The 27,317-nt window shown below is 46.4% G+C and overlaps 1 protein-coding gene across 6 annotated transcripts in view; it reads right to left on the bottom strand.

The window, feature by feature from the left end:
* EBF2 (EBF transcription factor 2) overlaps positions 1-21,540 on the bottom strand; it is a 118,301-nt gene extending 96,761 nt beyond the window's left edge. For 5 of the 6 annotated variants that reach the window (XM_042836206.1, XM_042836202.1, XM_042836207.1 and 2 more), the window contains exons 1-6: positions 21,410-21,540; positions 18,985-19,141; positions 18,005-18,068; positions 17,671-17,726; positions 17,275-17,348; positions 11,617-11,685 (exon numbers count right to left, since the gene is read on the bottom strand). In XM_042836206.1, the coding sequence (XP_042692140.1) occupies positions 11,617-11,685; positions 17,275-17,348; positions 17,671-17,726; positions 18,005-18,068; positions 18,985-19,141; positions 21,410-21,540 (551 nt within the window). The remainder of the gene's footprint in view (positions 1-11,616; positions 11,686-17,274; positions 17,349-17,670; positions 17,727-18,004; positions 18,069-18,984; positions 19,142-21,409) is intronic. The other variant, XM_042836205.1, reaches the window with a different exon arrangement.
* Positions 21,541-27,317: the final 5,777 nt, after the last annotated feature.

The following is a 27,317-nucleotide window of genomic DNA, read 5'->3' as shown; positions in this document are numbered from 1 at the left end:
TGGACTAGAAGCAGCTGCAGGGAGAATCAGACTCGGTTAATTTTTCAAGTTCAGATTCATGTCTTGGCAGGGAAGGGCTGCAATCAGATCGAGTTGTTTCTCAACTGACTTCAGCTTTAAGTGCTGCTCAGGACCACTGTCGATATGCAAGGGGCATTTGAAATGTTGTGTCTGAGGGCATGAAGAGGAGGAAGACAGCCTCGATTTACGTGGGGTTAAGCTAAACACAATCTTGGTAGTCTGCTAAAGTCTGTACACAGGTGGGATCACAGCTGTGCTGCAGGCTATTCCATGCAGCTACATAGAACTATCGCATTAAAAACCACCTCAAGTTGTTCTTTGCCAACACTTACTGTCCCAAAACAGCTCATGAAACAGCTCCAGATTTCTTATAGACAGAAAATAGCACAGGAGATATTTAAATACACACTAAACCTCACAGAGAAACAAAGCTTTACCTACATCTGCTGCTGAAGGTGATTTTAATAGGATACCCCAGACCTGAAGTAGAAGAATACTACTGAGCTCTTAAAAATGTATTCAGAAGCAAAGAAATGCTTAAAGGAAAGTTGAAGTAGTTGCTCTCATTTAAAGCCTTTTGACACACACATAATTGATGTGTGTGTGTGTACATATATGTAAAATACAATGCTTAATTTTATATTTTCTCCCCACATGCCAGCATATGCCATAAAGGCTTTGGCCAACCAGTCTTCCTCCCCCACTTACACCTTATTCTTGCTACTTATCTCTTCCCAAGGCTCCAGCTACTCCCTGCCTGCTATCAGGTGCACATCTTCCAACCAAAGCTCCATTCCAGTAAAGAATTCCTCACCCAACACCAAATCCAAGTTCTCTTGACCAGAAGAATCATTTCCCCAAACTGCAGTAAGAACCATCAAGAGGATGCTTCCAAACCATGCACCATACACACCCAACTCTATAGGCAGCTGTAGCTGACAGAACCTGCCCCAGCTGCACGCACTCCACATTAGCCAAAAATCAGAATCTAAAGTCAGCTTTGATCTCTGCAAAAATGTCTGAAACGATGTCTGCTTTTCTCTGCTCTCAAGCAAAGCAAAACAGCCATTCAGTGTAAGAGTGCAGAAAATGACAATATTGCATCTCTTCATTGATTTGCCAATAAAAAAAAAACAGAAGCTATAGAAGAAATAACAAAAGAATACAGTTATTTCATCCATCAGACAAATGGTTAAGTTTGCTGCTTCTGAAGGGCAGCTCTGTTTTCAGCAAGTTATCAGGCAGGGCTGCGGTCCCAGCTATCGTCCCGCTTGTGTTGCTTGGCTAAATAGAAAGAAGCAGGGACATTTTCTGAAAGCACTGAAGTAAAGCTAGAAAATGAGAGAAGCAGATGTTCTGAAGGAATGCTGGGAAACGCGCGAGATAAAGGGGAAAAGAAAAAAAATCCCTAACAAAAACATCCCAGAGGATTTTTTTGAGGTTCTGTGTCAACAAGTGACACTGACACAACACTGTATACTTTTCGCCCCTCTTTAGCAGAGGAATTCTGACTGACCAGATATTTTGTCAGCATCAAGTAGAATGATTTACACTGGCGCGGGTTCAACAGAGCGATTATTTTCCTTCAAGGTACTGAGCACCCATGTTCTTAATGAGAACAGATTTCAGAAGACATCATTATTCCAGTGGATATTCATACTCAAATTCAGTATCTTGCACAGCCTAGTTTGAGGTCCCAGTGAAATCCCTAGTAGCAAGGAATTCAAGCATCATTTAAGCTGTCCATAAGAGCTTAAGAGAGCCCCAGCCATGGGCCATAGGAAGGCAGCAGATCTCCTCAGTGTTACCTGCTATCCAGAGCAACACCCAGGTGCTTTTTTGCCTCAGATTTACATGAACATGAGACTCCCAAGTCTGCTCTTGTAAAAAAGAGAAACTGAAATTCCTATTAAAAGTTTCCAAACACAACCCAAGCCAGAAGCTCAGAGGGGGTTTTTCCACAGATCCATTTTTCATTTCAGAACTGATTTCCAACAAAACGTTTGTGTGTGCTTCTTGATACCGATGCTAACAAATACCAAGCACTAATTGCTTTGCTGAATCAGGACCCATTTGCTGAAATAGCTTTTTATCAACGCTGCATAAGAAAACTTAACCACATCCCTTCAAAAATAATTCAATCCAATTTGCACTGGCATCAACAATCCCGGCTTCGAGTCCAATCTCTATGGCATCAGCTCATTTCATCTGCTTGCTGCGTATTGGCTTTCAGCTGCTTTAACCACCTCCACAATTACACTCCCTGTGCCACTTCCTTGCAAACACTCAGTCATCTTTCTGTAAGATTTGGCTTTTTGAAAAGGAACTCGTGTGCATCCGCCTAACGCCGCCGTGCCTTGTGCAACTGTGCTCTTGCAACACAGCTCAGGGGTACAGAGCCATAAGAGCAAGGCAATTATTTCCTTCCTTTCTGATACAAGCCTCCTGCACAGAGCTCCCAAGATCAAGACAAGAACCCAGAGGGAAAATATGGTAGCGGAAAACTTTTCCCCTGGAGCAAAGAAACAGACCTAACTAGAGCAAGCGCCTGCAACAATCAGACTGGAGGAGAAGAAAGCAGCTCGGTGGTGCAGGCAGAGAAACAATGGAAAGGACAAGTGTGCAGAACTGGCAGCACGTCCTGGGGAGAAGGTGGGCGGCTTCTTGGGGGGCAGCAACAGAATAAGAGGGGAAGATCTGAGGAGTCACTTCCTAGCAGTCTAAAGAGCCTGAATGCTGAAGGGATTTGTGGCAATTGAGGATATCATTTTCGCTTGCTCGAGATTCACGTTTCCAATGAGAATACTTGCTCTATTTTTTTTTTTTTTTTCCTTTGAAAGGAAGAAAAATCCACAAAGCAGGGATTTCTGCCTTCATGCAAAAAAAACTGAGCAGAGGGAAAAGGGCTCAACACTCCAGAGGCTACAGAGCCAGAGTTGCTCTGCTCACTGATCACTCCATGCCATGCAGGCATGAGGTTAGGATGCTTTAACCCAGGCCCTTGGAGCCCAGTCATCCTACAACAGAAACAGGTTAGGCTCATTCCTTCCATTTTGCTGAAGGACCTTAAATAAACAGGGCAACAGGAAGCCAAAAAGATGACACTGGACTACTGCTTTTCTTTCCTGGAAGAGCAAACTTCTTTTCAGTATTCATAGGATTTTGTTTTCCTTTTTCAGATTTTTATGCATTCCCCCCCGCCCCCTTCCAGTGAAAATAACAATATTTTAGAGTATGTATCTATAATAAGTTCATTTGTTTTTAACTATTTTAATGGAAGTGGTTGTGCACGATGTAGTGGCATCTGGGAAAGGAACCTTCTGAAAATGGCTCATTTATGGACCTTGGAAAAAAAATAAAGGCACCCAAAATTGTTAGCTGCTTTTGGATTTTTTTTTTTTTTTTTTTTTCTCGCAAGGTTCTATACAGAAACTGCCAAAATACTTGAATACAACCTTGCTGCTGTTTCCACTGAAATTAAAGCCAGTCTCGATGTGGATTTCCACAAGAGAAATCCCAAACCATACCCTATAAATAGGAACCCTAGCTGCTGTGTGTGCTGGAATAAATAAAAGATCCCTTCGGCACGAGAAATGCCATCATCTGGTGGGATCAGCTCCATGCCATCTCTGCCAGGTGTGACAGCCCCTGATTGCTCACAAGAGGGGCAAGTGATTAAAAGGCACCACAGAGCAATCCGTTCCCATTCCATTTCATTCTATTTTGCCAAAATAGCCTTTGTCAGAAAGACACAAATCCACGCAGGAAAGAGCAACTCTCTTTGCCTAATAGGTTCGCAGCCACTGAGACTCAAATAAGCTGACTGCTTAAAAACAACTCCGGAGCCACAGTAAAAGATAGAAAATTATTGCTTCCTGTCATGGCCAAATATTAAACACAGCGCACACCTAATGGCTCTATCACTCCCCAGGGAAGAAGCTTTATGAACAATAAAATCCCAGCAGACTCACACTGTTTGGACTTAGAAGCCTCATTATAGGCTCACTGATCCAATACAATTTACAAGCTCAATGGACTCCACTTGAAGGAAAAGCCACCAAACATGAAGTTATAAATGGAACGCCCATGGAGCTCTTTATTTGGGAAGGAAATTAGCAGAGAGGATGGGAGGGGGAACGAAAGGGGGAGGGAGGGGGCTGGATGACAGCAGCACATTAGCAATCCAAATCAAATAAGAGAAATACAGATCACACTGACAGAGAGTAAATGCTTATTGGACCCAATCTGGAATACACAACACTTGGATCCCGCTCCTCAGCATGGCACAGAGCTCCTACCTGTGCTGGGCACATTACACAGGGATTCACCTCTTTAAGATCACAAGCCCAGTCCAACCAATTGAGGTTCAGTTACACACCACATAACTTCAGTCTAAACCTTTCTCTCTTATAAGTGCTTTGGGAGATGTTCTGAGTAGGAGAGACGTTTTTTCGTGCATTAACAGACACGCTGCATTCACTGGGAGGCTTTCTTCAGACAGGGAGGACACACTTGGGAGAGGCTGAAATCTTAGCATGTTGTCAGGGTAGAAAAATAGATGAGATCTCACCAGAAACAGATGGTGAGAGAAGCACACAAGGAAGGAATGGGCAGAAACAAAAGGTTCAAAAGGGAGGCAAGAGGCAGTAACAAAAAGAGTCAGGGCCAATGAAGTGACAAGTCCATAAAATCAGGTCTAGACAGAGGCCAAGGAGTGGAAAGGTGATAAGGAAGACCATTTCAGGTCATAAATACGGGGGATGCTTTCATTAAGATGCAGATGCTCTGAAGTACTGGCACGTCCAATGGCGACTGCAGACAGATCCAGGGAACACAGACATTTCAAAAAACTGAACTGCAGAGATCCCACATCACACATCCAGAATTTCTTTCATGCTGCTTGCACGGTGGATTTATCATCAGCTCCTATTCCCAGGGGTGCTTTAGTTCATGGGAAACTTACTCCATTCCCCTCTCCACTGCTACCAAAACCATTGATTCTAATGGCTCCTCACACTACCTCATCTGTCCTTCTGAGACCTCTTATCATCAGCTGGCTGTGCAGCCATTTAACCTCCCCACTTGCTGTTTGGAAGAACACTGCATCTGCACAGAACAAATCTCTCCTAATGACAGTGGCAAAGCTTCCATTTAAAAGAGAACAAGGAATTTTCCACACCGTGTTTTAACTTCACCAAAATGTTTGCATATTTCAGTCAAGATTAACCCACCCAGCACCACCAGCATTCTTTATCTTAACTGAAGCAGAATTACTCCAAGATTGGAATTCATCCATGCTTGCTATCCAAAGTACACTAAGACATGAAGTTCATCTAATCCACAGCTGCTAAACTCTTTGGGTTTTGCTTTCACTGGACTTGTTTCCTTAAGGCTTCCAGGCAGTAGTAACAATAACCAGATTATTTCTTATAAATATATTATTGTTATGTCTAAGCTCAGAACTAACCTAGTCACCTTCTGGATCTCAAATCAGAACACAGAACAGTGCTAACTGTTCCTATAGCTATGGACTGAGTGGGACTCAAGCAACCAACACTCCCACCCATCACATATTCTCCACTTCTCCAGCATCACATTTCCCTCCAACATATCCCAAAAGGCTGAGGACAGAAGAGCTATGCAGTAGCAGCTGAGAAAAACCCAGTGGAAAGGAGGTTCCAGTTCTATAAGCCTCCTAATGAACCTGTGCTTGAAATCAGCAGCGATTTACACTGATCAGATTTATTGCTGGCTTCGTTTCAACAGCAGTAACCTTCAGCCCAGGTGACTGCAATCAACAGGCTGGAGGTAAGGCAACTCAAAGCATGCCAGTACAATCTCTGCCTTAACAGCAACAGTTCCCACAACAAAGTATTTACACACCATTTTCATCATGTGTATCCTTACACCATCAGGAAAAGCACACACTTATCCTGGGCTGGCTGGTAGAGACCAAGTGAACATCCAGACAAATACAGACAGCCCACCATGCACCAAGGAAGGAAAAAGAAGCAGAACCCAGGGCTCCCATAGCCCAAATCAATTCCTTGACCACAAGTCAATCCTTTACTTTCCGCTCAAAGAGCTCTTTATGTTTTTGGCTCATCAGCCTCCTGGAAGAATCTGTTGGCTGTCTTATAATCAGTGAATATAAAGATGTTATAATTACAAAATAAACAAGAGAGGGTGGCAAAGCAGATTATAATAACAAAAAGAGAAGAGATAGAAAGCTTACCCACACCCTGGGCTTGCTGCAAAACTCCAGCAGAGTGGATCTCCAGCAGAGATCCTGCCCCACTGGTAGCCAGCTCTTAAATGGGTCCAGGAGAGGTGCAGCCAGGCTCCACCCCGTCCAGCAGCACAGGAGAATTGCCTTCACCTGTGCTCCCAGGCTGACTCATGGCTCACCTCAGGTGATCAATCAGAGGTTCAGGCCGTGATTCAGCAGTTCACACAGCTGTGTACACTGAAAAAATAAAGCAACACAAGCTGGCCCTCAGTTTGCTCCATTTGCAAGCCAAAGTGACTGTACACATTAAAGATTTCAGAACTCATTGGATGGCAAACTTCTAAGAAAATTTTTAGTCAGCCAAAAAGGAGAAAAAAGTTAATCACTGGGAGAACCACTTGTTAAATGGAAATGGCCAGCACTGAGCACTAAGTTACCAGCTCCCCACAAGCATCCAGTCTACTAAAAAATTCATAAAGAGACAGATGGCACAACAGCAGCTCTTTGCAGGAGAGCAGGGTTTAGCGGTGAACAAAGGACTTTGACTCCTTAGGACAAGAGGAGCAATCATTGTGGGTTTTGGAGGCTTGGAAGGGGGGACTGGTGCACATGGGGAGCTGAGAGGGGCTGCATCTATCTGCAGCTCCTACTTTTGCTCCATAGCAGCAGGTTTGAGACATTTATTCTACTCTGGCAGGCATACAAGGAGGAAGGAGAATAGAATACAAGTGATCCAACACTGCTGTGTATTGGAAACGCTCCCTGCAGTAGAAATCTGAGGGAAAGGAAAGAATTAAGATAAAAAATAAAAGAGCCCTCCTATTTGCATAGCTAGGCAGCTGCTGGCACTTGGCATTAATGGGGAAACTGAGGCACAGAGTTGTGCAGTTTGCTTAAGATGATGGGACAATTGTCAGTGGGAATTTGATAGAAGCTGTTCATGCAGTTCTGCTTTTAAGTGTTATCTTTTCCCTTAAGGGTATCTCATAAAGTCCTTTTTGGATGATTGACATAAAGAGGCAAAAAGAGCCAAAGCCTGTACTTTTTTCAAGCCAGATCCTTCAGGAAGATGGGAATGACAATGAAAGCCAAGCTGTAGGGTGGGCAGGGAACACAATGCAAGAAGACATAAAGCCCAGTGCTATGAGTGTGGACATTTCATGCAGAGCACTTTAACACACAGCATGAAAACTACAGTGGCATAGTCAGAATATTTATATGCCTGGCAAGGGATGTATTTCCTGAAGTGAGTTTTAGTGCTTGTGAAATGTGCCAGACAGCCAGCCTGGGAGAGTTCAGCCCTCTGTTTATCTGTACAGCAGGTAGAGCACGAGTATCAGCAGGGAAGAAAACCTCCATCCGTGCTGCCCCGCTTCTGTGCTGAAGGGAAGACCCCCACGCTGCAAGTCTGTAATCCAGTCTCTGTGGCTTCTTGTAGAGATGCTAACAAGCGCGTCAGCTGTGTTCATGATTTGGGGTATTTCTTTAAAAATGGTAATAAAAAGGCCTAAATATTTACAGCATGAGCCAGCTGACCAATCCTGTATCTCCCCATCTACCAAACTCACCATGCCAAGGGCTCAGCTGGTGCACATCCTTGCCAACCCAGCTGCAGGTCTGGCCCCACGCCTCACCCACTGGCTAATGCATGTCTCAACCCAAGGTACACCCCAGCAGCTCACCCCAACCCCATCCATCACAGCAGCCCTTGCCCCTCAATTGCAATAAATAGAAGTGGAAACAAAAACCACCTGATACTCTGCAGGGCAATTAAGAGAAGTGTGGGTAAACTTCAGCAGGGATTGAACCTAGCATCTTATTCCCGAAGCATATCTGACCTGAATGACCTCTCTCCAACCAGTTTGAAGATAGAGCAGAACCCCAAAGCCTTCGTGCAGCACAGAGCTCACACTCACGTGTTGCAGCACTGCTCCGAGTAATTCCACTGTTGTAGCAGAAAAGACTGTCCCGTGCCAATTACACTCCATTGTTTCAAGTGAATTAATTTTTTTTTCTTAATTAAGTAGAAATTTCTCTTGACAATTCATCTATTATTAGAAGCAAAAGTAATAATAAGCAAATAAACTGATCAACCAAAAAAGCCACCCAGTTCTCTCCAGTACCCCGGAGGCTGTAAGTCAATGGTAGCTTCTGCAATCTAGAAAAAGCACTGTGAGTAAAAAGCAGACAAATCACCTGCTCTACAGGACTTAAATCTGAAGGAAACAAAGTGTTAAAAAACATAGCTATCCAACTTGCATCTGATGGGTGGGTAATTTACATCCAGACCTGTACAACTCACCTGAAATGACAAAGTCTGTAATGAAATGAGGAATTCATTTGCAGTATTCCTGGCCTTTTCATCATGTGACCAAATTCCTTTCATTTGCATCGCAGGGGGAAAAGCAGCAAATTAAATGACTACAAGAGTGACAAAATATAGCTTTCATTTGGGAAGTATCATACAGAAATGAATTACCCTTCTACGTCACTCTCAACTACACCCCATCCAATTCATATCACTGCCTACAAATTCAGAGAAAAAAAAAAGTTAGCAGGAAAAGATCAGATTGACTGCTATGAATGATGAGAAGTGTTGAGAATTGTCGAAATGTTGGTTTAGTGGGGAAATTTTGGTGGTAGGTGGATGGTTGGACTGGGTGACCTTGGAGGTCCTTCCCAACCGTGGTGATTCCATGAGAAGAACCACTTCAGCCGCAAAGAAAACAATCTGTAGTCCCAAAATTATGACTACCACAGATATTAACTTCAAAAATGAAGTGGAAGAAAAAAGGAATTTGGATCACTGGGAATTCACCACTAGGATTCATTGAGAGAACACACCAGAACCAGCTTAGCTCTGGTGAATTTTGACCTCCTACATAAATTCCAAGCTTGCCCTTACATTTTGAAACATGATTGTGGCCCATAAGATCTAAAAAAGTTGCAGCCCATATTTTGGGAACATTTCTGGACTAAAGATCCATCGTTATTTTCCTGCGTGTGTTCCAGTGGTCCTCCCAGTCCGAGGCTCCAGTGCCAGAACATCTGCAGTAGCAGCATGGGAGGATCTGAACTGCGTCAGTGCAGAGGAGGTGGTTGGAGCCTGACCTGAGTTACACTGGCATTCTGGATCAGAAGAAGATTGCAGGAACACAGACACTGCAGTGCATCTCAAAGACAGCTGCCAGCAGGAGAGGGCACGTGGCAAATGTCAGTGGAGAAGCTCCATTTCATATAATGTAAGCATTCGTTTCCAAGAGCAAAAGAAAAAATTAACTGCAAGGGCCTTAGGATCTAAATCTAGTCTGCAGAGCAAAGGTCGCTGCAGAAATGTTTTATTCAGCATGAAAACTTTTGGAATTCATTCAAAGTGTAGGGGAAAAAAAAGCACAACAGCATGGCTGAGTATTTTTTTTTTTCTTAACTGAACTATTTCTTCCTTTCTAAAGAGGGACACAGCTTGCATGGTTTGGCAAACACAACTGAGTTGTGTCTCCCTGCAGCAAGGAGCAGGTAAACCAGCACAGCATCAGCCTCTGAAAACACAACAAGTGAGGGAAAGGGAAGAGGAACCAACAAAGGGGGAAAATTTGCTAAATCTGATGCTTTCATTCATCACAACATCAGCTGGGAGATTACAACTACACTGATGTGGGGCCTTAGTCAGCCCAGCAAGGGTTGCACTGTGCATCTCTGGCACGGTCAGAAGGGCTCTGTCCTGTGCTGTGGAGGGAACCTGCCTGCCCCACTACTTTTACAGTAGAGCAGCTTGGAGATTAGCAATTAACAACAACACAAAACACAAAACCCAACAACAAAAACACACCCATGTTGCAATTTCTTTTCTGGCTTCACTTCCACCATATCCACAGGTCTCCAATCCCCACAGAAAGCATCAGATCCCATATTTTGTATGGGAATGGACGGCCCTGGCTCAAGATGAGAAGTTCAGCTGGTGGTAGGAACCACCTCCCTACCTCCTTTGTGGTTAACTGCCCAAACCCATTCACCAGGCCTTTGTCCAAGGCTGCGCTGCTTCTCCAGCAGTGAGACAAGCTTCACAGAATTCAGACTTCAAATGGGAAGATTCCCAAGTGCAGATTCATACCAGATTCAGTCTTTACCTTTAAGACAGACTGAAGTTTGCTGGAAAACTCATATGATAACATCATCTTGACCTTTCCTATCTGTTGTTAGTTGGGACATGGTCCCACCACCACCCCCATGCACAGACAGCTAAGTTGGCTGGCGGCAGCTTTGGCCCATGACTTTGGCTTACGACTTGTAGTGTAGAATAATAAAAGGAGAACAGTGGAGTCCAGGAGTGGGAGCAACTCCACCACAGCACCGAACAAACTACATTAACTCCCCAATGGAAAAGTGGAGGAGATAATTGTAGACCTTCCTTCAATCCAGCTTGACCATTCTGGATGCCAGGTCAAATTCACAATAAATATTATGACAGATAACACCTATCAGAATGTAGGCAGGTGATGCCAAACACATACAGACATAGAAAATGAATCTGAGTCAGTCCATCCCAGCATCAGCTCTGCTCAGGCCCCTGATGCCAGCTGCTCCGGGGAGAAGAAACTCTTTAAAACATTTACCATAGAAAAATCCGTATGGGAAAAAAGGTTTCTTCCCACCTTGTCTTATTTACTATTTTCCTTCTTGAAATCTTGGATTACAAGAGCTCTGTTACTCTTTAATTTTTTTTTTCCCTTTTCACTTTGCTGAACTCCAAATCAAAAAGTACTTTGAGTCACTGAATTCCACAGGCTGGTTTCCTCAGCTTCCATCAATACTGACAATTTTGAATGTACCAATCTGTGATTGAACAAACTGCTGCTCTCCCCATTTAAGGATTTTTTACCCAAAAACTGCAAGTAGAATCCAGGCCTGGACCTGGAACTAAGTCATATATGAAGTTGTTGCATATAAAATCACTCACAATCCCCAGGCCATCTGTTTTAATCCTTGCTAACACGCTGCTTGTCTGCCTTTACCCCTTCCTTCCTCCCTGCATTTCTTGGGGAATATTGTTATGTTGTGAAAGAATGCTGTTGAAGCTGCCAGGCTGCTCCCAGCTTTATCCTCTCCATGATCCGTTTGGACACATAACTGGTGAGCAGGAAATACTCCAGATACATCCACAGAATTCTTAACTGCAACAAAAATGGGGCACGTGGAACATAACTGAGAAAACTGAACTCCATTTCGTCCAAGCCCAGGCGGACCAGAGGTGACCAGGTTTTAATGATAAACAAAGCACAGGTATCCCCAGACAGCAGACAGTGACAGAACCATCAATCCCTACACACAGGAGTCACTTTGTGGAAAAATAAGGAATTCTTTCCTACCTGTCGATGATCACGGGGTCCGATGGAGTCTCGTTTCTGTTGCCACAACTCTTCTTCTCGCAGCACCGACTAAAGAGAGGAAGAAAACCAAGACTGAAAGACCACTACGACATCTGGTAGGCAAAGCAATGAGCTCCAGGTCTCCTCCAAGAAGCTTCAGGACTCAACGTGCACCTGGAAGAGCAACTGAGAGATTTCTGGCTACGATTATGAAGGGAGAAGAGCTACAAGAAGTGGGCGCCCAAATCCCAGTCGGTTTTGGCTGGAGCTGGGCAGTCGGCTCCCTTCCATCTGCTCCAGCATCCCCAAGGCAAACACAAAGTGGTCACACTAAGGCAGCACTTACAGAAGACTTATAAATGATTCACAGATGTCAACACGACATTACAGACATTAATATCACACGTTTTGTACAGTCAATCCATCCAAAGGTGTTCAGCCCGACTACGAGAAAACAATTTCTTACATTTCAATAACCAAACTGTTGTTCACTCAATATCTACAAATTTATTAGAATCTATGCTTACCAAAAAAAAAGCTTCAGCAATACAGTTGGGTCACACTGAGGATCCAAAGAGATCGCTAACATTGGCATTTGTCTGTAAATCCCCTTGCCATGGGCTCAGTGATGAGCCCTTCCAATCAATCCTGAATTTACACACCTTTCATACTGAGCAGCCACCTGCAGGACTGCATAAAAGTGATAACCCTCTCTGATGAAAGCAACATGAATAAAGCAAATCCAGGGAAGGGACAGAAATGCTGCATTTACTTTCCTTTAAAAAAAAATAATAATAATTAAAAAAATTAACAAAGAGCCAGTTCATTGCTTGATTTGCATGGACGTTCCCATTGATGCAAATGGTGCCCCTGGCACTTACCATCTATATAAACAAAATGAGTGTGCTCTGAATGACTCTGTTTTAAACATTTGTCTTAGAGCAGCACTAGAACCCATTGAAGTTTTAAGGATCCACTCATTTGTTCTGAACCCCCACATCTCAGAGCTACCAGATCAAATCTGAGGTTCCTTCCATTGCTGAGGTCTTTCAAATGTACGCCTATGGAACCAAGAAATATTTCTGGTTTTTCATACAGTGGTACAATAGGAGTTGAGTATGTTCACACAATACTTGAATCATACTCAACCTAAATCCACTGCACTGTTTTAGGCATTAGAACAACTCCAAGCAGAGGAGTTAAGACAAGATGCTCGAATTCACTGAAATTGGGATAAAATATGAAAGAGCAGGTTTTTTTTCTTTTACATGAATATTCAACTCTAATACTTAAAATAAGCACTCAGACCAAAAAAAAAAAAAAAAAAAAAAAAAGCCCCACACCTCTTGTGGGTATGGAAACTATTCAAGTGGGAGTGTTTTCTCCATGAGTTACAGTGCAGCAGGATCTTCCATTCGCGTGCTGGGCACGACGAGATCCAATAGAGCCATGTGAACAGCAGCTCTCCCCATTCCAACATCTCTACACGTTCCCCTTGCCCCAAACCTGCACTTACTCATCGATGCCAGTCCTTTTAAAATAAAAGGAGATGCTAAATATTTAAAAATCCCTGGGGCAGAGCCTGGGGCTGCTGTAAATTGTCATAGCTCCATCGGCTTCGGTGCACCTATGGTAATTCATGCTAGCTAGGAGTTTCTCCAATCCCTCCTCCTCTCAACTTTGCTTTATTTAAGTGCATCTTCAATGCAGTTCTCTGCCAAATGATTGTTTATATAGAATTGCCTCTTTTTTTTTTTCTTCGTGCTAAAAAGACAGCAGAAAACAGTAGCTCAGAGGAACATAAATTTGCCATGACTTTTGACATGCCCAGTGTTAAAATGCATTGGAAATCACACTGGGAACAAAACGCCTTCTGGTTCCTGTGCTGCTCCAATAAAACAAGGGAAAGTATTTCCAAAAAATATTGAGTTCAACTTTTTTTTCTTTTTTTTTTTTTAGCAGACATTTTGTCTGTCTGCAGCAATGCTACGTGAGGTATCCTTTAGCCATAGAACTTATGCAGATGGTCGTAACAAAAGTATATTTGATAGCCCTACGCCACAGCATTGTCTGGGCAGAATAAACCAGCAGCACATTTGTCCATCTCATCCCCTATGCCATGTGCTGGCATAGTGTTTAGGATGAATTATGTGAGATCAGAGTGCAGCAGGGCTGGGTTCTGTAATAAGTGCATCTTGTCTTATTGCATAGCTGGCACAGCTATCAGAGATCGGGAACAATACGTTTGGTAATACTTCAAACTTCTTCCTTCTAAAACCACAGCTCATGGCTAAAGTTTTCCAAATATTTCGCCAATATCTACACGCTTATCACTACCCTCATAGCAGATCTTTGCCACCCCTGAGCCATCCGTACTTCTGGGGCCACAACAAACACAAAGATGCAGAGCAGTCGCTCCTTCCCAGCGACGGACCATTGCAGAGGTCCATCAGAGCACCTCATGAGGACTAAGGGAGTCTGAGCCTGAAGGTTTAGCAGACGTATCTCTCAGATCTTTCAACCCCAAATCTCCAAATATTTCATTGCTGCACCTGACTCCTAAAGCTGCACGGGGTTTGTTTCACATGTGCTGCCGAACAGAATCGACTCCTTTCAATTTCAGTCAATGGCAAAAATCCCAAATTCTGGTGGGTCCAAGACCGAGCCTACAGGACTATCCTGGAATTGATTATTGCTGAAATATGCCAACACTTCAGCTTCTGCTTCCACACTGCTTTAGGGACATAACTTTACAGGTGTTCATTTCCTTAAAGCAAGGATATTAAGGACCAAAGATTTCTTTCCTACACATTTTCCATTGCAGCACTTTCCTATTTAACTTCTTCTGTGTTTTTCAGTACCAACAGCCCTGAAAACAAAACTACAAGCAAACACAGAACCCAAAAACTCTTGCAAGCAGCACCAGACCCCACAACCCCATAGGGTTCATCTCAGAGGCAAACTTGCAAACTTACACCCTTCTCCCCCCCCAGGAAAAAACTTGACTAAAATGCTTTTAAAATTCAACCCTCAACTTCCCAGCCCCCCCCCCCCCCCCGCAAAAAAAAAAAAAAAAAAAATCTGTCTCTAATTTCAAACTCAAATAAGCTCGCAGCATGGTGGCCTTTGTTTTGTTTTCTTCTCCCCAACTCCTCCCTGCAATTGCATAACAAAAGTGTCTAAATTCACACCATCTGGCCGATAAAGCCACGGGCCCCAGCGGCCGCCTGGCCCAGCTGATTAGAGCTGCTGTCTGCTCCGAGCCTTGTGGCGAAAGTCACAGCTGTGGGGCTCGCTTGCGCTCAATGCAGCTCTGTTATTAGCCAGCTGTAGACCCTGAGACTACTTCTGTTCGAATTATAATACCTTTTAACCCTCTGAGCATTGAGGGCGTAGGGGAGGGCTTGCCGGCTTCCTCCGCGTTGGTAATTGGGAGAAGAAATGAAAAGAAAAGGACAGGAAAAAAAAGTTATTCTGGGAGAGGGGAGCTTTGATTTCCATCTACCGCCCGTTTGGGAGACATGCGCCCAATGGAACGGGCTGTTATGACCCAAATGGGGGGAAAAAATAAAACCTCCTTCAGATCGGCCAATAAATAAGTAATAAAACCTCTCCCTCTCGCGGAAAGCGCTAATTATTGGAGCTGAGAGCTTAACTTCCAATGGGTATGAAATGGGTATGACAGATCGGCGCAGCCGTATCAATATTGAGACAACCCCGCTGCTCAGCACACATCTGTCACTGTCTGAGTGGGAGATGTGGAGCTTCGTGTGCACTCATCTCAATGCAGCAAAAAAATACGTCTGCGTTGTGAACATATATAAAAAATATGAAAAAATAGCAAAAAAAAGAAAGAGCCTACCTTCAACTAGCAGGGATGGGAAGGAGGGGAGCAGGCAGCCAGACAGACCCTTCTTTATAAAAACAGTAGGCATCAATTTGGACAGCAGAGCGGGTACAGTGCATTAAATTTTTATATACAGTTACGATTGCAAGCCGAACTGGGGCTTTAAAAATTGATGCTGCCACTTAAGCAGCACACAATGAGGAACATTTGATTATCGCACTTAAAAAGAAAGAAAATGAAATGTCAGGTTTAAGTGGAGTCGGATCGGTTCCCTGGGCGTTACGCAAAGCGCTGGGCGTCAGGCCTTGCTGGGACAGCACCACGCTTCAGAAAACAAGACCTTTAAAGTGGAACGTCTTGATGAGGACACGAAGCATGGAATGAGAAGTGTTTCATGTGGAAAGGCCGCCCCGAGTTGTAATTCTTCCTCAGCTAATTGATCAAGCCAGAAAGTTGAGTGTAATCTGAATGACTGTTTGTGTTTTAGGATGGTAGCTGAAATCAAGCCCTGGGTGTGCTTCCAGGCACCAGCACAGGCCAGGTGTGTAAAGAGATGAACAGAGTTTCACACTTGGAAACCATGGAGAAGAAGCACGGAAGGAAAAGAAACTCCTTTTCATTTAAAGAAGTGCATCTGAGGGGACGGCGTCGGCTGAGATAATTTAAGTTCTGGAACAGAACCTGCCTGCAAAGAGGAAAAGCAGATAAAGGCCAAGTGTGCCAATGTGATTTGATAGCACAGAAACCACAAGGCTGTTCCTTCTGTGTCTCTCACCCAGCACAAGTGGACTTTCACAAGCAGTGAAAGCACGAGTGTACAAACGTGCGCACAAGTTCTCGGTGTGCCGGAAGGGAACAGCACCAGTGGGTTTTTGCTGCTGCATCTCTTTGTAGAGCACACACTGTGCATCTCACAATGCTGATGGAAAGCAACAACGCTCATCTTAAATAGTGGGAGCAAAACAGGCGCTGTGCTTTTATGCGATTCTTATTCTACTTGCACCAACTATTCCTCTTTAAGCACTGAGACCTTCTCTGAACAAGGAGTCGGCCCAAACACGTCGCTTTTACCACTCTATTAATAGTCACTAATAAAAAAAATAGCCTGTAAAAAAAAATAATAAATAAAGGCTATTAATATCCCTAATAGTCAGAAGACTATTTTACAACGTGGCCACCAGCAGCACGCAGAGCAGTGACCTCACCACCCCACCAATGCCATCCATCACACAGCGCCTTCGGTGCAGGCTAAGGTGGGTTTTGCTTTTCATTTCACGTAAGAACACCATGCAGAATTTAATGTATTTTAATCTGAGAGCGTTGACTGTTTGCATCGTTATATTTATTGGAAAAACCCTAATGATGTGAGAACAGGGTAAGTAATAAGTTGCCATGGAAGTATGATGTAAGTATATAAGGTACATGCAAAAAGGGTTACAAAAATGATATTAAAAACATCCTCATGTCACCCTCTAATTTATAACATTAAAAAAGACCCAATTTTCACGTGTAATTAAAAGACACAAACCCTTTAAGTATGGCTTACAAAGTATAGGAAGGATTTGGGTTTTGGTTTGAGAGCTTTCTTGCCTGGATGGATTTTTTGGGAAGGAGAACAACTAAGCAAAATTAAAGAATGTCGATTCTGTTAATTTAATAAGTTAAAATAACACGAAGGAAGGGCTCTTATAAGAAGTATTGTGACATGGAATCACTCTGACAAAAAATAAAATAAAGACAAACCCTACCTATGAGCTCATTGGCCATTTCAGCGTCGGTGCAACCACCGGCCACGAACAGAAGCATCTTACCTGCACATGACTTCATGGGTGAGCAGCACTCTGCACATCTCAGGGTTCTTGTTCTGTCCTTCGTAAGTTATGGGCTACAAAAATGAAGACAAGGGGTCAGCAGGCAGCATTTGGGCGTCACTTCATTCTGGTCACAGCCAAACTGGAGGTGCTTTTTTCTATTTTTCACCACGGTTTGCAAACAGATGCCTTCCCCAAAAGCCCTTTGGAACAGGAGAGCAGCTTATACAGGAATACTGGTAAGGAGTGGATAGGAGCTTGTAACGCACAGAGGGGAAAAAAGTAAAACAAGAATGACATAAAAACATAAAAGTTTATTAGCAAATAAAACGCCAAGGAGACAAAACCAAACAAGAGCACGGATAAATGGAGTGGGGGCATTTGAGCCACGCTCACCTGCTTGGTGACGGAATCAATGAGTCTGACATACAGATCCTGTTCAGTCCTGACACCTACAGCGAGACAGGAGCGATTAGCGCCGACACGTCCGTCACAGCGCAGCACAACACGCGGCACTTTAACGGAGCCCCATTAAACGCCGCTGGGTTTCGTTTCCTGCAGTTCCCTCCCCAAAGCCACCGACGCACAGCAGAGCTCAGCCCGACGACGAGGGGATGCTACGGAAGGGAACCCCAATGGGTTTCCGCTGTCCTTCAGAAAGCACAGCGGCAGCGCTTGCAAATCCCGCCCGGGTTCATCGCCTGCGGGAGGAGCAGCGGAGCGCACTCACCGTTGCTGTACAGGAGCTGCAGTTTGTAATGCGTGCCGTTGTTGGTCTTTTCGTTGCCTTGCTCCTGAAAGAGAATCAAAACTCAGTTCTCCAACAACTTATCGGGCGCATCACAAACGCGAGAGCTGATCATTGCCGTGGGAGCCAAAATGAAGTGCATTGAAGTGATGAATTCAGTGATTGGGATAAATTCACCTCCTGACCGACCAGGAGGAACTACAAAATACCGCCGGCATCTCCTTCTGTGGGAGTTCAAGAACTTCTTTTCCTCTCTTAGTCGCTATTACGCTCTCAAGGCAATACAGCACGCGATGGAGGGGGACGCTTTGAGGCAGTTAACATCAAGCAGATTGATAGCAGAAATGCTCGGTGGTTTTTCTTGCTTTAAATGTGTTCGATTACTTCGCAGCGCTGTCACTACTGATACTTATTTCACGCAGGTTACTTTACAGTGTTTTTCTTTCCTCTTTCCCCCTCCATTCCCTAGAAGACGTACATTTCTGAGCACATTTTCCAATCACAATCATCTTTTCCACAACTCAGAAAAGTGATCGTAAAAACAACAGCACGAAGCGACGCAAAATACTTCACGTGCGGATTTAAAGCACAAAAGCAAATGCTTTTCCAGCCCTGCCACCGACTGTGGAGCCTTGAGAAGCACACAGCACGGTGGATGACAGGACGTAACTCAGGTCACATCCCGCTCCTGTCGGGGATCTAATAAAACTTGGCTGCTCCGGTGGAATTAATCAAAGTAAAAAAGGATTTGTGTCGCACCCCCCACCACCACCTCTCTCCCCAAATGAAAATTTTTATTCTGTTTTTAGATAATGTAGGAAACTCCCATTGTGCTGCTGGCGCAGTGGGGGCTTGAAAGCTTTGCAAACACCTGAACCCTTCCCCAGGAGCCGGCCGCGCGGTGCCGGGTGGTACAACAGGTATTCAGTCTAAAGAGAGAAAAGAAAGATAAGCGGCCTTACTTTATCGTTTTCTACAAAGTCCACAAAAGCCGTCCTCTCTATTTCCACGGGCTGCCCTTGTCTGTCGTAGAGCGCCAGAACGAAGTGAAAGAAATTGGATTTCCTCAAGTTGGAGGGCGGCTGCTTCTCGAAGTGGGCTCTGGACAGAGCTACGCCGCTGTGGAGGAAACACACGGGACGGGGTGAGGGGAGAAACAAAGAGGTCGTGCACAGCAACAGCCAGACGGGGCAGGAGGAGCTCGGGGAGCCCCGGAGCGCCCAGCGGAGCGGGATGCCCGGCGAGGTGAGAACAGCCGCTCGGCTGCGGCTCCGAGGCAGCGCCGGGAAAGGGCTCTGCCCCATTCGGTGCCACTGGGGCACTCGCAGCCCCGCGCATCCGAGCTGTGCTCGGAGGACGAAAAGAATTCGCAAGAAATAATTTTTAAAATTGCTGGACGCAATAGTTGTTTTCCTGCCTCTCCTCTACTCGTTTTTCTGCTGGATGCAATAGTACTTTTCCTGACAAACTCTACCCTTTGCTTTCCTGCTGGACGCAATAGTTGCTTTCCTGCCTCCTTTACCCGTTTTCCTCCCGGCTGTCACATTTCTGCCCCCCGAAGTGGGAAGTGCAGACAGCACAGCTCTTCCAGGCTCTCTGATGGCCGCACAGCCCACCCTCGTTTGCTTCTCCTGCAGAACACAAACGAACTGAAAGCGGTTCCTACGAGCGGACCGACCGCCCGAGGACACTCCGGAGAGAGGCAGCCCGTTCCGGCACAACATCTGCCTTGCTCAGCAGCGAAGTTTGTCACGGAGTCTTTAATGACGGACCTCGCAGTGCTGCTCGGCTCTTCTGAATTAAGCAGAGGGGATCTGGGTTCGTTTGCCCCTTCCCTCATCTTCTCCACCGACCGCGGAAAAAGCGGCGATGTTTCCCAGCTCGGGATGCTGGAAACGCTTTTGTGTCTCCGCAGCACCGCGAGCTGCGTTGGGCAGCGAAATGGGTCACAACTCCCTCTCCAAAACACGGCGCAAAGGGGTGCAGAGCAGCACCTCGCAGCACCGAACGCACGGGTTAAATCTAACAGCCGGACGAGCCCGGAGTCAGAACCGTTCAATTTTCAGCCTTCAGAGCTGTGCTGGCAAAAAGCATTCAACTCTTTCGCAGAACTGCAGATGTTTTCCTGCCTTTTCCATTGCCAAATAGGTTCGGTGTGAACTCACCGCATCCGCCACAACTGCGCCCACTTTGGGGCTTTGATTTCTCGCTTCGTTACCGCTCTCAAAAATAACCCAGCTCTGCTCAGCCCCCCTCCCCCAAGCCCCGTGCGACCGCTGCCGCGAATTGGAGGCTCCAAAGGAACAGTTTCCTTTTCCTTTCGCTTTCCCCGTGGATGGTGACGGTTTAATAAACGTCTCCCCCCTTCACACCGTTTATTAAACCATCTATCGACATTTACAAAACTCCCATAACTCCTCCCATGGTGCTCAGAAAACCTCGCTCACGGATCGGGCCGTGGCTGTGCTGTTTCTGAAAGGTCCCTCTCTCGTTTTGGAGTCCCATCCACTGCCCTTCGCTTTGCCTCTGTATGAAATAAAACCCAACCTACTCGGGGGGCTGATTCAGTCTTCCCCTCCCGTTTGTGTACCCAGAGAGTGATGAGAGAAAGATACAGATGTTAGTTAAAAGAGTTTTTATCATCTCGTCCTAGAAGGGAAAAGAGCAGAGCAGCCGTCCTGCACCAACTTGGCTGGAGAGAGGCTTAAAATAAAATAAAATAAAATAAAATAAAATAAAATAAATGGGACAAGGTGGTGCGCGGGGGATGATGCTAAATACTAAACGGACCAAAGCAAGAAATAATTGAACAAAGCCAAGGGCCAAAGCACAGGCGAGGTGCGAGCAGTGGGAGCGCGGCATGCCGTGCTGTTACCGCTCCCCGCATCCACGGGTTAACATTTCGCCGGCGCTCACGGTAGCGACAGACACTTGAATTAAGTAAAACAAGATGGGACGAGGGGAGGGAGGAGGGTTGAGAAGATCTGCGTTTGAGTTGATCTTTAAACGTGGGCTGCTCCTATTCTGCTGCGTGGCTCGGAAAGTGGGAAGGAGTCGTTGTTATCGCTGGAAGAAGAGATTCCCTCTGACACTGCTCTTGTGTAGAGCAAAAAAAAAGGTGGGGAACGAGCCGATGTCTGATATCTGAGCTGCAGTGGAACTGAGGAGTCCTGATGCTCTCCTGTGTCCCCATCTCTGCCTGTACTGAACCCTCACTGACAAGAGAAGTCTGAGGGGGAAAGAGGGGGGTGGGGGGACAGGAAGGGAGAAAATCAATTTGATATCAAATGCAAATAAGAGAGAGGAAAGAAAAGGCTGCTTCAGAAATTGGGGAATAAAGGAAAAGAAAAGAAGAGGGAAGAAGGGGAAGAAAACCGCTCCGGTTACCTTTGTGCTGCTACATTTGCATCCACAACCCCAACGTTTCTGACCCAGGACCTGACGGAATCCATCTCAGAACCCAGAGATTTGTCTTTCAGAATCGGTCCTCTTCCCAAAGTATCTTGGATCCCAAACATTTAAGAAGTCTATTCCAAAGAGCAACAGTTTTCCTTCGGGGGGGATCGGGGAGGAGGAAAAGAAAAAATAAGCAGCTTCTGAAAATTGACACAGACAAATCCCGGGAAAGCAGAGGACTTCAGCTTTGAAACCAACTTCAGCTTTAAGTGCTGCGTGTGTTTGAGTGCCTTCAAATGGGGGAAAAAGTTTCTCCTCTCGCAAAGTGAGTCACGCCGATTCGGTCTCTCCTGGCATCGTCATCTTCCAAACGCAGGGAATCGCATCCAGAAACCGACGGCCGTTAACAAGGATCAACCTGTTTCGAGAAACACACTGAGAGAAGGGGCTGATGGCTGCTTGATCCAGAAGGAAAAAAAAAAAAAAGAAAAAAAAAAGTATCGGGATGATTTGGGGGAGGAAAAGAAGAGCGGAGCTGCGGCGGCTGATGACACCGCGCCGGGAAGAGCCGCCGCTCCGCACCCGGCACCATGAATGGGTTACAGCGCCGGGAGCGGGCGCGCCGGGAAGGGGGCGGGGCCTGCTGCCATATAAGGGATGCTCATTTGCATGTCGCGCTCCGATTGGAGGACTGAGGGCAGTTCCGAGCCGCTCGGCCCCGATCAACCCCCGGAGCGCGGCCGTCCCGGCGCGGGGCGAAACCGCGGCGTCCCAGCGGGCAGCGCAGCGCAGCGCAGCGCAGCGCAGCGCCCCGCAGGAGCGGCATCGCAGAGCAGCTGATGGCTGATGGCTGTCGGGCGCGATATTTGAAAACGACACGGCCACGCACCCCGAAACGGTCGGAGGGGGCTCTGCGTGGGGGGACGGGGCACGAGAGGCCGCCACGCCCGCAGCACTCGCCCCGCGCGGGGCTGTCGGCTCGAGCCTGAATAATTCCCGGTAGAGCGGTGCAGGAAAACATCCCCCGGGAAAGGAAAGCGGAGCTGCACAGCGGGCCGCTATGGTTTTACTTTATAAAGCCGTTTGGGCTCGCTGCTATTTTCCTTCTGTGTTCTGATCTGGGCACAGATCTGCCTCCGAAATCCATATAACACCAACGCGAAAACAGATTTCAAGACAATGAATGCAAATCTGTGCTCAGAGACCATCTGCCAGATGAGGGAATCAGATGTTCGGTAGTTAAAGGGACAGCGCGAGGATTTCCTCCATTCATTATGCGCAGCTCCTCTCCAACCCGCTTTATTTTATAACGGGATGAGATTCAGACCGAAATTCAAGCAGTGTTTTCAGCTCCTGCTTCCATGTCCATTTCTCGGGGCCACCTTTGTAACACGTGTCAGACCGATACATTTTTTGCGATGTTTGATACGGCTCTCCTAAAAAAAATTACCAACAAACATCACAAATAAAACTCTTCCTATAAGGTTCTCATAGAAACGCGCCCTTAATTCAGCCCGAAGCCGGGACTGAATTATTCTGTCCACATGAGTGACAGATATGGCAGGAGATGAACCCATCCATCCCACGCCGGCTCTGTTAAGGAGATTTACCACCCGAACGCACCTCCCCAAAGCGATCCGTGCGCAACGAGCGCTTCGAGCAGGGCAGCAGAGGGGCATTACTGAATAAAAGCAGCAGCAGTTCGGTGCTGCTACAGGGCGGCTGAGAATCCGCACCTCACGGCTCCGAGATTAAAACTTAGGAAAAGAGGTCGATCTGTTCCCAGCAAAGCTATGAGAGAATAAAACGTACAACTGAAGGGACTTTTTGTTGCCACCCCACAACGGGCACGGGTCCGTCCCCTCGGCTCAACTCCCCCCCTTGGTACCAGCAGCGTTTTTGGCAAAGCCACCCCGATCGTTTCCGCATCAATTCCTAAAGTCGGGGCAGGGATGGGAGGGGGCGGCGGCGGAATTCGAGCGAACCTCGGTTGATGTATTCGTAAGGAGAAAGTGTTTCCTAAGAGCCGAAGTCTCTCGCTCGCAGCGATACAGCCGAGTCCGCACCGCGTCAGAGGCGCTCCGGTCGCACTGAAGGCAGCTGCTCATTCAACCCCAGCGAGACGCTCAGGAAAGCCCGGTGGGCTCCGGGACCGTGCCGGCTTTGGGGACAATGGGGACTCGTGTGCCGTGGCCCCGGGGGAGGGGGGTTTTAGGGATTCATAGCGGGTCAGGGGGCAGCGGCGCGGGTCAGAGGAGACGCGCTCCCCTCGCCCCGAACAGCTGCCACCAGAATTCGGCACTTCAGGGACAAACGAGTGGAGCCGTTCCCCGGTGCCTCAGCGGGGCTGTGGCCGTGGGGCAGCCCGGGATCCCCACGCAGTGTCTGTTCAATGGGGGGATCGTGGGCTCAGCCCCGCACCGGGGAGAAGGGGCGATCCCGGAGGGGTGGAGGGGGATTTCCTTCACCCTCAATATAAAGTTTCTCTCCTTCACAACGTATCTCAATAATGCAGCACTTAAGCACTTCTAAATCCTGAACTCCGAGTCTGGAATCCCTACTCCGAGCAGCCGGGTTAGACACAGTTCACAGAAAGCAAATCCCTCAGCCTCTCCCGCTGTAAGCGCTCCAAGCGAAATCAGCATTGACATCGGTGCAGCCGCTGCGGATCGCCTAAGGGAGCCCGTTCCAGCGGCAAGCGACAGGTAAACGGCACCACGAACAGCGTGACGGAGGAGAGCTTGGGGGAGGAGGATGGGGGAAACAAACAGAAAGCTTTTCTTAAACAGACTAAAGCCTCGAGAGCCCATCGCCACCGCGCAACTCCACTCCACAACTCGCTCCAAAGAGAATTTAGAGGCAGAAGCGAGTGCGAGGCTCGGGGAGGGCAGCCCGGGGTGGGGAATGGAGCCGCGCAGCCCCCATGGGAGAACCCCAACCCAATTCGGGAATCGCCCGAATCCTAAGGAGGAAGAGAGGAAGAAAAAAGCGACAGTTCAGGGAGCGCTGATCGTTTCCTTCTGGCTCTTCTCGGTGCCGCACGCCGGGCTCAGTGGGACAGGTGAGCCCTGCTTGGATGAGGTAAAGCAAGATGCTCACCTTCCTCGAGAGATTTTAGGCACCAGAATCAACTTTCACCACGCCTTAGGAGCTCCCAGGAGGAAGGAAAGAATTATCTTCAATATATACATAACTCCTTGAAAGCATAACCTTAAAACTCCTATAATCTCCTCCCTTTCCTTTATGGCGAAAAAGTGAAGGAGGAAAGTCAGGCTACGGCCAATGAAGGCACTGAGACGGAAGCACTTCGTTCTCGCTCTTGAATTCGTGAGAGTTCCGAATCTTTCAGGTGCCCCAAGGGAACAAATCGTAGGTTAAAATTATCAGTGTCAGAGGGGAAAGGAAAATTCCCCCTTTCCTCTCGCCCGGCAATCTCAGCGAGTTTCGTTCACAACCGCGCCAGAAAAATCAACGCCCCTGTTGACAAACACTTCACATTTAAGCCCTTCACAAAGCAAGCTGCTCGCATGCAAACACGCAGCCGTGGTTTTGAAAGCACACAACGGTATTTGAGAAACGAAGAGCTCCCCGATTCCTGGAGCCCAACAGCAGAGCCAAGAACGCCGTGGGAGCACAGGGTGCCGAGAAGCAATGGGAGCTGGCGATGCTGACTCGGGTCTGAAGGGCACGGGGCACTGCGTCAGCACAGCTCTGCTTTGCACGGCTGCTCCGATTCAGTGTAACCCTCGTTTACAGGATGGCCCATTTCACCGCGATAGGAATGTCTGGAGTAAGGAGGACAGCCTATTGAAATGTTCAGTACAAGAGGTTTAAAACAGTGCAGGTGGGTGCAACTAAATCACAAACACAGGCTGGGCTCTTAACTGGGAATGCTGTGTGCAAGACAGGGCTGCAAAAACGCGGTGCTCTGGTTACATCCATTCTAGAACCTTTTGTTTGCTCTAAATTCTGCTTTATCTCAGGAGCAGAATGCTTGATTTGATGGCTGGAAAAAGTTCCATCTCCAAATATAGGATTGCTCTCTGTTCCTCCTCCCTGGGCTGCCTGGAAGCATTCAGAAGTAAGGTTCCACAGCTGTCAGATCCTGAGCTGTACCCTTGTGCCATACAGGTAATGCCAACCCGAGCCATCTCTCCCTGCAGATCAGTGCAAGTCTGGGAGGTGCACAAATCACATTTATAAGCATGAACAAAAGAATGCTTTCCAACTTACAAATGCATAACTAAGCATTTAATAGAACTTCTCCTCCATCTCATCTTTCCCAAAAGAGAAAATACTGTAACCATCACATCCTCCTTCCAGTCTCCCATTCATTCCAGTAAGTAGGTGCTTTTCTCACCAGAACAGAAAAGCACATCTGCTACATTTTACATCCAGCTTTTTAGGATACTTTTACTGCCTTTTGCCTAGCATAGCTTTTGGAACACGTTAGCAAATAATATTTTACCATCGGGAGTGTACGTTCCATTTTATTTTATAATGCAGACTCAGAAGCCTCAGTGCAGAGTTTGTTTTTCTAAGCACGCGGAGCCTCAAACCAACAAGCACACAGGGGAAGAACACTTCAGGTGGGTGCATATTTGTGCTGGAAGTCTCCCTCATCTTCCAGCTTATGGAAAACAACTAAGGTCAGCTTTCAATGTGTCTTAGGATATCAATGTCCCATATTGATCCTCGACTCCAGAAGCAGAATTTGGGTTATCAGGGCATTTGTAGTTCCACCACACACACACTGCGTGACACAGCTCCAGCTGGGAAATCCATCCTCCATAAGAAACCAGACAAACGCAGACACACTGAAGAGCAGAATCACATCCAGTCATTAACACGAGCCTAAAGCAGCCCCCAGTCCTGCAAACATTCTTATCCTTAACCTGTATTACCCACCAGAGTGGTCTTACAAGAATTACTCAACAATGCACACATCCTTAACCATCTCTACAGCACGGGCCTCCTTTTTATTTCTCGACTCAACTCAGTGCTGTCTTAAACAGGTGTCTAGTTCCAGTTACATGAAAACTCAATCTGAAGCCACACCATGGGGACGCTGCCTACTGATTTCCCTTCCTTAAGCCCCTTGCTGGATGATAATTTGATTTTTTTTCCCCATGTTTCAAAATATAAAGAACTGTGAACACAACTTTTTGCAGGAGGAACCTGAACCCAATGAGTGAAAAAACTCACTTACCGAGATTCTGAATCTGGCTGGGGGTTATTGGTGCTGCCATCACACAAATTACCAGGATGGAGAAGATCTCTCTTGGGGACGGTCAATAATCAAAACATCTGCCTCCACGCCTCCTTCTAAAGCATCTGGTACTTGAAGCTAAGATATAACATACAAGAAGCTTAATCTAATCTGACTAGTCCTATGTTCTTTCCATAAGGCAAGAAGGAAGTAGTTAGAAGCTCAGTATATCATAATTAGAGCTTCACAACCTTGGAGAGACAGCTCTGCTCTTCTCTGAAGAGTATTTAATGATTTGAAGAGTGTTGCAGTGTTTTCTTCTTGATTTGGTGGAACTGAACCATTGCACTCCTGGGCTCCTCCCTCAGCAAACCACATTTCAGCAGCTGCCGGTCTGTGTGACCAGATTCTGATCCTGCAAATGTTTGCACTTTAACACAGGCAGTGAGGACCCATAGCATCCATGGCTCACGATAGATTCCTGCAGGGTCTGGGTCCCACAGCTCTGAGCTTCCATTTTTTGGGAGTTCATTCTGACTCATTGGCACCTACCTCCATCCCAGACCCTTCCTAGGGGAAGGAGCAATCTGCCATGAGTTTTACACCCTCTGTGCTATTCAGTTACCATTTACCATCTGAACCGTTTCTTTCATCACTACTTCTTCAGTATTCATTTTTAGAGTAAATAGA

The sequence above is a fragment of the Centrocercus urophasianus genome, unplaced genomic scaffold (genome assembly GCF_019232065.1).
Source record: "Centrocercus urophasianus isolate 14NV4802_14NV808 unplaced genomic scaffold, USGS_Curo_1.0 seq_58, whole genome shotgun sequence".
NCBI lineage: Eukaryota > Metazoa > Chordata > Aves > Galliformes > Phasianidae > Centrocercus > Centrocercus urophasianus.
This window is presented reverse-complemented; position numbering and strand designations above follow the sequence as displayed.